Source organism: Nerophis lumbriciformis, linkage group LG11, assembly GCF_033978685.3.
Source record: "Nerophis lumbriciformis linkage group LG11, RoL_Nlum_v2.1, whole genome shotgun sequence".
In the NCBI taxonomy this organism is placed as follows: domain Eukaryota; kingdom Metazoa; phylum Chordata; class Actinopteri; order Syngnathiformes; family Syngnathidae; genus Nerophis; species Nerophis lumbriciformis.
Genome location: NC_084558.2, coordinates 14,248,328 through 14,258,327, shown reverse-complemented (window position 1 = coordinate 14,258,327; position 10,000 = coordinate 14,248,328). Strand labels below are relative to the sequence as shown.

Below are 10,000 nucleotides of genomic sequence, written 5' to 3'. Positions count from 1 at the left end.
GTTCTCTCAGGAATGCAGACGGGCGTCAGACACAGCGTGCAGGTAAGAAGGTATTTATTTAATAAATAAGTTATACTGGAACAAAGAAAAGGGTGCTCATAGCACATAAGGCAAAAACTAAAAGAGCTAGCATGGGAGCTAGAAGGTAAAAAAGGAGTTTAGCGTGGAAGCTAACAGGTACAGAGCCAGAACAAAAGTCGTCAACTGTTGCATGAAAACAAACTACGAAGCAAGAACGAATGACAGGGAGGACAGGCTTAAATAATAATGTCAGTGATGACAAACAGGTGCGTGTCGGGAACAAACGCGGCAGGTGAAAATAATAAGCAGCCATGGCAACAAAACAGGCACTCAAGGAGTCCAAAACTAACCAAAAACACAAGTATCTTGAAAACGTAAACAAAAAATATGATCCGGGCAGCGGATCATAACAGTACCCCGCCCTTAAGGGACAGATTCCAGATGTCCCCTAGAAAAACTAAAACCCCCCCAACTATAACAAAGTTCAAGAGTCAAGGGAGGGTGGAGGGAGGATTTGGCGGAGGGTCGCCAGGTCACATGTCCCCGAATCCACCGAGGATGAGTCAGGTGGCGGCGGCGAATGGAACGCCGCTGCCGGAGGCGAGGCGGGCGACCACGGAAAGGCCACATTTGTGGCTGCCGAGAAGGTGGGGTTCAGCAGCCGGAGAGTTCTACGACTACGTCTCGGGTGTCGCTGCTGTTTGCGCCACTGGCGTCCATACTCTAACCTCCGAGAGCGCCGCTTGCGCCGCCAGACCACCCGAGGTCGCTGAGACGACGAGGAGAGAGCAGACGTCGCCGTGGAAGCAGGAGGAAGCGTCGTCGTCGCCGTGGAAGCAGGAGGAAGCGTCGTCGTCGCCGTGGAAACAGGAAGCGTCATCGTCGCCGTGGAAACAGGAAGCGTCGTCGTCGCCGTGGAAACAGGAAGCGTCGTCGCCGTGGAAACAGGAAGCGTCGTCGTCGCCGTGGAAACATGAAGCGTCGTCGTCGCCGTGGAAACAGGAGGCGTCGTCGTCGCCGTGGAAACAGGAGGCGTCGTCGTCGCCTTGGAAACAGGAGGCGTCGTCGTCGCCGTGGAAACAGGAGGCGTCGTCGTCGCCGTGGAAGCAGGAGGCGCCGTCGCCGTGGAAGCAGGAGGCGCCGTCGCCGTGGAAGCAGGAGGCGCCGTCGTCGTGGAAGCAGGAGGCGCCGTCGGCGTGGGCGGAGCCAGAGGCGGAGCAGGCGGCTCGTCTGTTGGCGTGGGCGGAGCAGGCAACGGAGTATCTGCGAGTGGTGGATGTCTCAGCTGGGCTGCTGGGTTGGCCGTAGGGGGAATCATCACATGCAGCGCGGTGAGAATACTTCCCAGCTGTCTCTCCAAAGCGTCAAGGCGGGCGTCTTGGCGTTCCGCCATGGCGTTGACGCAAGCCCCAAGAACGCCAAACTGTTCCTCCTGTTGTCCAAGTTGTTTGGCCTGTTGGTGCAATGCCCTTTTTACTTGGTCGGTCACTGCGGGGTCTCGTGTGCATTGCAGCGATGGAGCAGGAGGTGGAGAGGATGGTGTTTGCAGGACCACCAAGGTTGATGGTGGCGTCAGAGTGGCAGGCGTCCGGGCTGTCGTTGTCGTTGCCGTGGAAACAGGTGCTGGTGCGGAAACCAGACTTGGAGTCGGTGCTGGTGTGGAAACCAGACTTGGATTCGGTGCTGGTGCGAGAACCAGCCTTGGAGCAGGTGCTGGGCGTGACTTTGGCGGAGGTGGCCTGGCCGGGGGTTGCGGCTTAGCATGCCGAAGGTCTGGTGGCGGAGGCCGGCATGGAGGTTTGGGCTTGGCTGGGCGCAGCTGTGCCCGCCCACTAGCAAAGCACCCAGTACTAGCCCCCCCCCCCCCCCTCAAAAAGCGGATCCCAGACGCGTCTTGAGCAGTCTGGAACAGTCTTTAGGGGTGGGAGGGAGGAGGTGAGGAGGTGGGTAGGCTCCTCCCCTTTTGATTGTCCTAATTGTCTATTCTGCTCTTCAATAGTGGACTGTAGGGACGACCAAGAGGGAGAAAATAGAGGATTGGGCGGAGCTTGAGCCATAGGGGGTGGGGCTTGAAAACCAGAATGTGACTGGTACTGACTAGACTTATAATTAACAAAAATGTCCTGATAGTATTTAATTGTTGAATTAAAGTCATTTGGAGGCGGCTGACAGAAAGAGTTGACTGAATTTAAAAAAATGTCTTCGTCTATGACGTCATCACCAGTGGACGGGATGACGTTATCCGTGCGGGTCTCCAGCTGACTGACAGCCCAATCAGTGAACTGTTTGGCAAAGTGAGTGATGGGATTACCAAACATCGGCGGAGGGGAATCCTGGGCTGCTTGGCTGTGTTCCGGAGGGAAGAATTGCGGGGCTGGCGCGTCTCTGTCGCGAGCTGAAGCCGTTTTGTGCGACTTCCGCCTTCGCTGACGCGTGCGAGCGGGCTGAGAGCGGACCTCCCCGGGCCAGATGGAGTCGATCGGGACCAGAACACCTCCAGGTCCCCATATCATCTCCTCATCTGGATTGCAGCGGAGCGTCTCTGCCTCCATCGCTCGGAGGACCATCCACGCACCTTCTTCATCCACCTTCGTCAGGCCCGATGCGAGAGAACTTCTTTTTGCTTGCTTCGTACTGTGACGACCGGGGCGCATTGTGATGCGGGGTTCGTTCTCTCAGGAATGCAGACGGGCGTCAGACACAGCGTGCAGGTAAGAAGGTATTTATTTAATAAATAAGTTATACTGGAACAAAGAAAAGGGTGCTCATAGCACATAAGGCAAAAACTAAAAGACTAGCATGGGAGCTAGAAGGTAAAATAGGAGTTTAGCGTGGAAGCTAACAGGTACAGAGCCAGAACAAAAGTCGTCAACTGTTGCATGAAAACAAACTACGAAGCAAGAACGAATGACAGGGAGGACAGGCTTAAATAATAATGTCAGTGATGACAAACAGGTGCGTGTCGGGAACAAACGCGGCAGGTGAAAATAATAAGCAGCCATGGCAACAAACTCAGGTGTACAAAACAGGCACTCAAGGAGTCCAAAACTAACCAAAAACACAAGTATCTTGAAAACGTAAACAAAAAATATGATCCGTCCAGCGGATCATAACACATTACTCTCTATTATGCACAGGGGCATGCAATGTAGACGTTTCATATAATTGATGCGATTTCTCCTCCTATCAGTTGTTAATGATTACTGCATTCATAAAAATAATGATGCACCAAGTCCACAATATTCTGTTCAAGCACAGGCATGCTGTGTAAATTCATGTTATTATTGTGATTGCTCCTCCTGCCAGTTATTAATGATAAATACAACCATGTGTTGACAAAATAAATAGAAAGACACAAAATGATATACACATTTCATATTACTCTCTATTATGCAAAGTATATGTTTTTGTGTGCCATTGCTCCTTCAGCCAGTTATTGAAGATATTAATATAAATTAATAGAATGACAAAAAATCATGCACATAATTCACAGTACTCTTATTGGCGCAAATATGTGTCATATAATTCATGCGATCGCTCCTCCTACCAGTTATTGAAATTCCTGTAGCTACTTTGCATAAATAGATGGAAGGCGCCTTGATCCAGCATGGTGTTTGTGTGTGAGTGTGCCCTGATAGAAAAAAAGTTTGATCAAAAAAAGCTCAGTAAGTGTTGCTCACCAAAGAACTACCAGTACGACTAAAAACTGCAATACTGACACAGGTGGTTACAAATTTACCTCCTTATGAGTAGGCGTCTCATCGGGTGTCAGCTGAATAATGGGGATGTCCAGTTTAAGCCATGGCGGCTTCTTCCTGCTGGCTGGTTCACCCATGCTCATTCATTTCTGCATGTGGAAGAGAAAACCACAAGCATATGAAGAATGTCGTAACCTAATCATAATTTGGTTTTGGGATTAGCGGTAAATGCTACAGGTGAGGTTTGAACACAACCTCTGAATCTAATTGTGTAATCGTTCTTGTATTTCAAGAGTGACACGTTAGATCTCTATCTGCATAGGTATTTTATATACGTTTGTTCAGGAAAAAACACAGAGGCTATGTCATCCCTACAAGCTTGTTTCGGAACAGGCTTGTAGGGATGAAATAGCCTCTGTGTTTTTTCCTGACCTAACGTATATTCCGCTCTACCCCGGTATTGAGCACTGGATAATGGATAAACCACAGAAACCTCGACTATATATATTTTATATGTATTTTAGCCAAGTAGCCAGAAGTTTGAGTAAAAACATAGTTAAAACACAGGGTTGTTGCATCCCTTTCTGATTTATTACTGTTCGCAACAGTGCTCATTCGTGCATGCTTGAAACATCATAATATATATTAAAATTGTAAAAAAAAAAAAAAAAAAATTCACTTAATTGTAACAAACTGTGCTCTTATATGCATATACAAATTAATTGTTTAAGCCTTATTTGATTTAACTTTTTCAAAACATTCTGTCTCAAACACCCAAAAAACATACCTTAAAGTTCTGCACAGTTCATGTGGTGGGTGGGGTGAAGTGAAACCAAAACATGCAGCAAACGGTTTCTTGAAAGATGAAAAGGGGATTTTTTTTAGCAAACCAACCTTTTTTTTCATTTTTTTTTTTCTTTCATTCTTCTCACATGGCTTCCCACAATTCAGTAATCAGGAAAAGCATATTTTAAAATGAATGCCTCTTAAAAGTTGGACTTTTTTATGTCCCTGTCTTCATACATTTTAAAGATGAAGGCTGAGTATGTTCCCTTAGAATCCACATGAACAAGTGTAAAAAGACTCCAAAGTAGAACAATATGCATGCAACCACATCCTGTGATGGTGACGCTCTTTCTTATATGCATAAGCACAAACACAAGCAAGCCTGCAGCAGACTAACACTCACTTGATACTTGTTAATTCAGTCCTCCATCTTGGGTCCAACATCAAGCCCTTCATTTGTTTTTCCACGATACCTTTTCTCTTACATCTGTGCGTGGATTTTCATGACCGGCAGATTAAAGCATGTAATCCGCATGGCCCACATGACATGTCTGCTGCCAGAAGCTCGTACCTCCGATTGGACACTGATGCTTTGGTGTATGTTACAGGAAGTGACATATCACATGTAAAGCGTGTTAAATCATGGGCAAGCAAAAGTAACTGTGGCTGACAGACTAACAATGTCAGGAGTTGAATGTTAACATGTTCTTTGTGTTCCCCTTATGCATAAAAAACTGCTTTTCACAATGTGTGTGTGGTTTTAAATGAACTAGTGACTCAGAGAATAACAATGCTGGTCTATGATACATTATGTCCCTGCCCGGACGCCATAGCACTAAGTAAGCTTCAGCTCACATCTGGGCCAGATGGTGTGTGTGTGTGTGTGTGTGTGTGTGTGTGTGTGTGTGTGTGTGTGTGTGTGTGTGTGTGTGTGTGTGTGTGTGTGTTCTTGTATTTCTACCCTTCTTGAGACATCGACAAGGAAATGTACAGTCCATATGAGGACCGGTGAACAAGTTAGGACCGAAGTCCTGGTCCTACTACGGAATACCATTGCATGCAATAGAGAATGTCTCATTTGCACCCCTAGTGGTGAAATCTATCAAAATTAGGGTGGTCCCAAAAAGGAGGGATTTTGTGTCGGTTTTAAAAGTGGTCCCCCTCTGGTCAACATATGAAATAACAAGTGTGTGTAAAAATTTAAAGTGTTCCCCCTCTGGCCAACATATGTAATAAGTGTGTGTAAAAAATTTAAATGCGACCCCTTTGGCAAAAATGAATTAAAAAAAATAAATAAATATGCATATAGAGACATGCTGTAATAACTTGAAGTAAATAATGAAGCTTGAAAACCAATTACAAACAAAAAAAACTAATAAAAAAATATGTACTAAAAGCTTACTTTTTTTATATTTGCGTAGTATGTATACAGTATATTATTAATGTTGTAAATACAAATCTTTATATATCTAGAAAGGGTGGTCTTAAAGAGGTAGGCATTTTCAGGGGTCTCAAGACGATAAGAACACAATAATGTGTGTGTGTGTGTGTGTGTGTGTGTGTGTGTGTGTGTGTGTGTGTGTGTGTGTGTGTGTGTGTGTGTGTGTGTGTGTGTGTGTGTGTGTGTGTGTGTGTGTGTTCTCGTATGTCTATCCTTCTTGAGACATCAACAAGGAAAAGTGCCTTCCATAATAATCAGAATCAGAATCAAAATCAGAATAGTTTTTATTGCCATAGTTTGAGAACGGGTTCACAAACTAGGAATTTTTCTTGGCGCAACATAAGACACATATAACACAGAATAGGTAATAAAATGAGCTGTAACTGAGCTATCAGATCTTGTTATTGTTTATGTGCCTGATGGCCGAGGGGAAAACACTGTTCAGGTGGCGGGAGGTGTGTGTCTGGATGTATCAAGTTTATAAATGTTTTAAAGGGGCCCTATTATACAAAACCAACTTCTTACCTATTGGCATTTGGGATCCTTTTAAGTCCCGGAAATTTGATTTCAAACCATGTAGGCATGGTGGAGATATTTATTAAACAATCTTGCCTTCATTAAAACTTACTCCAAACAAGCCCATTGAGACTTAAGTGATGTATTTTGCCTTAGTTACACCAGGAGGTATCTCCACATGCTAGAGGTTTACCAGAAGAGCTTTGCACGAGTCCGCCATCTTTTTGTCAGCTGTCGTCCAAAGTTGTACTTAATAAGTTCCTTATTTTTCTCTATCCTCGTGTTGAGGGGCAGACTGGCTCGTACATGCACATGCATCCTCCGCTGTTGCCATGTCTAATACAAAGTAGTGTATACAGGTGAAACTCGAAGCATTTGAATAATGTGCAAAAGTTCATTCATGTCAGCAATTCAACTTTAAATGTGAAACTAATATGTGATATAAACTCACTACATGCAAAGTGACATATGTCAAGCCTTTATTTATCATTTTGATGATCATGGCTAACCGTTTTCGAAAACGCCACATTTTCTGAGATTTTTAATTCAAGGTTTTCAATTATATCAAAGGAAGGCTTGAAATATCTTGAGATGCATGTTATGTTTTTCAGAATTAATTTGACCTTGTAAATCTAATTGCTGGAACGAACAAACCTTTGCATTTTGAGTTTGAGTTTCACTATAATTACTACTCATGTCTGTCAGGAGACTCCATATGGAAGCGCTGAAAACTACAACATGACTGACGGTGTGGAGACGCAAACGAAGGGGGCTTGGCCTGGAGGAGGGCTTTGGCACGTAAACAAGACCACCAACAAAATGGCGCGTTCTAAAGAGAGGGTCAGAAAGAGGCTTGAAGATGGTCTGTAAAATAAAACCAATGCAATATTTTGACCCAAGAACCACCATTACATGTTATGTAGACCACAAGGAAGTGTTCTAAATCATAATATGACCTCTCTAACAACTTTATCTGCATTAATGTGCAATTTACAGCCTGCTCAGTGGCCTTGTGGTTAGAGTGTCCGCCCTGAGATCAGTTGTTCGTGAGTTCAAACCCCGGCCGAGTCATACCAAAGACTATAAAAATGGGACCCATTACCTCCCTGCTTGGCACTCAGCATCAAGGGTTGGAATTGGGGCTTAAATCACCAAAATGATTCCCGAGCGCGGCCACCGCTGCTGCTCACTGCTCCCCCCACCTCCCAGGGGGTGGAACAATAATAACTAATAATAATAACTGGGATTTATATAGCGCTTTTCTAAGTACCCAAAGTCGCTTTACATGTGGAACCCATCATTCATTCACACCTGGTGGTGGTAAGCTACTTTCATAGCCACAGCTGCCCTGGGGTAGACTGACGGAAGCGTGGCTGCAATTTGCGCCAACGGCCCCTCCGACCACCACCTATCATTCATCATTCAATTCACCGGTGTGAGTGGCACCGGGGGCAAAGGGTGAAGTGTCCCGCCCAAGGACACAACGGCAGCGAACAAGGGGATGGGTCACACCTAGTGTGTGTGTGTGACTATCGTTGGGACTTTAACTTCAACTTTTAATGTGCATAGCATAACACGTGATGCAATGGATGTGGATGACTGTCTCCATGGTGACAGCCGGTATATACGCAAACATCTCATTTGAATACTTTGTACTTGTTATCAATTGCACATGCAATGCGGCGGAGTGGCTCGGTTGTTAGAGCGGCCATGCCAGCAACTCGAAGGTTCCAGGTCTGATTCCCGCTTCTGCCATCTTAGTTACTGCTGTTGTGTCCTTGGGCAAAACACTTTACTTTAAAGTTGTATATAATGGGTTTCACAATGCAAAGCGCTTTGAGTCTCTAGATAAAAGCGCTATATAAATATAATTCACTTCACTTCATAGTACAGTAACGGCCACTAATAATAAGTGTATTTTTTTTTTTACGCTGCACACGCTGTTTGACACTTAAATCTTTACTTGAAAAATGGTATTCTAAATCACACTCTTACGACATAGGGTACAATACCTGTAAACCTCTGTCTGTGTTGACAGAGCACATCATTTCAATTTAAATTAATGTGTAAAAAAGAATAAAATAAAATTGCACAAAATATTTTACTTTCATTTTTTCATTGAGAACAAAACGAGGTGGAACATTATGACTGCATGCGTACAAATTCATTTGAATTCAGTTAACGGGATCTAAACCTACTTGACAACATAAAAGTGCACATCACACCCACACAGTTCTGACGAAACCATCTAAACAGGAAGACTAGTGGGCTGAATGGATAAACACAGGTTTCGTGTGACCTTTACAAACTCAAAGTTGCTGCCAATGAGTAATACATACAATAAACACAGACTGTACTGTATAATAAACAATAACTTACAGTAATATGCAGGAATAAATCATATCAGGCACTATGATTCTCAGCATTAGATAGTAAAAACATGTTTCTTATACTTTACTCAAGGAATCTGTTTTACAGTTTTACTCCACATATTGATATGCGAAAAGTGTTTTGTGTTGTGCAGGCATACAGCAATCTTTTGGGAAAAACATGTAAATGATTACAGAGCAGGTTGCTGAATTTCCATATGTTCTATTGTTGTTATAGAGGCTTTGTGTGTTCTCTATATTTACCATCATGGATTATTCTAATTGTATGCAGTATAGAGCAATGTAAATGACATGTTGGAGAAAGTATTGTACACAAGTGTCCACTAGGAAGTGGATTCTGTAGGTTCTGTACAAAAAGGGTCAGCACCTTTTTTTTCTAAGAGTGCCATTTTGAAATGTCCTTTTAAGCCAATGTGTCAAAACTCTTTAATATTGACAACAAAATCACAAACTGTATATTTATTTACAAACATATTTTAAATATATTCAGATAGGATCCTGTATCATGTTATGGTTTACTTGTGTCAGACATGCTGACATGCTGTTGACACATATGTGGGTTATTTAATCCTCAGGGGACACAGGCTGACTTTTTTGTCCTTTTAGTAAATGTTTCGCCGAGTTTTGGCCATCATTTTTCTTGTGTTAATTCATTTGATATTAATTTTCCTAAGAGGGTTTGTGTCATGTTAAGTTTTAACATTTTAATGTCCAAGCCTTTCACAGTTGTACAATACTTTGGCAGTTATACCACAGTATGCCAGTCAGACAGACATCAAAGTTCTTCATTACTTTTTTGATCAAATCTCTCAACCAAAGTCAGCTCTAAACAAAAATACCAAACATGTAATGTTTATTTGTTTTGTTTTTTACCCTTTGATCAAGTATGTCACAGTTTTCAACTATAGTATACATTTGTAGTATACTACATGAGTTATTTAAATAATTTAAAACTGAACAAAAGGCCTTTTAAATTGGTCAACTTAAAAAAAAAAAAAGTATATATATATATATATATATATTTGCATGTTTCTCTGCTCTTCAGGGATTTTATTCAAAAAAATCATATTTATTCAAAACAATTCATATTTATTCATAAAATCCCCTGAGGAGCAGAGAAACCTGCAAAACAGGCTTGTAGGGATGAA

At 43.1% G+C, this 10,000-nt stretch overlaps 1 protein-coding gene and 1 long non-coding RNA gene across 6 annotated transcripts in view; one reads left to right on the top strand and one right to left on the bottom strand.

Annotated features, from left to right (window-relative positions):
• Nucleotides 1-5,040, bottom strand: part of rhbdf1b (rhomboid 5 homolog 1b (Drosophila)) — a 49,785-nt gene extending 44,745 nt beyond the window's left edge. For 2 of the 5 annotated variants that reach the window (XM_061967281.1, XM_061967285.1), the window contains exons 1-3: nucleotides 4,909-4,985; nucleotides 4,507-4,574; nucleotides 3,761-3,868 (exon numbers count right to left, since the gene is read on the bottom strand). In XM_061967281.1, the coding sequence (XP_061823265.1) occupies nucleotides 3,761-3,862 (102 nt within the window). In that variant the 5' untranslated portion in view covers nucleotides 3,863-3,868; nucleotides 4,507-4,574; nucleotides 4,909-4,985. Of the gene's footprint in view, nucleotides 1-3,760; nucleotides 3,869-4,506; nucleotides 4,857-4,908 lie in introns of those variants that run through there. The other 3 variants (XM_061967284.1, XM_061967283.2, XM_061967282.1) reach the window with 3 other exon arrangements.
• The window catches only part of LOC133610728 (uncharacterized), a 78,036-nt gene that overhangs the window by 32,725 nt on the left and 35,311 nt on the right, over nucleotides 1-10,000 (top strand). The gene's annotated exons all lie outside the window — the stretch shown is intronic.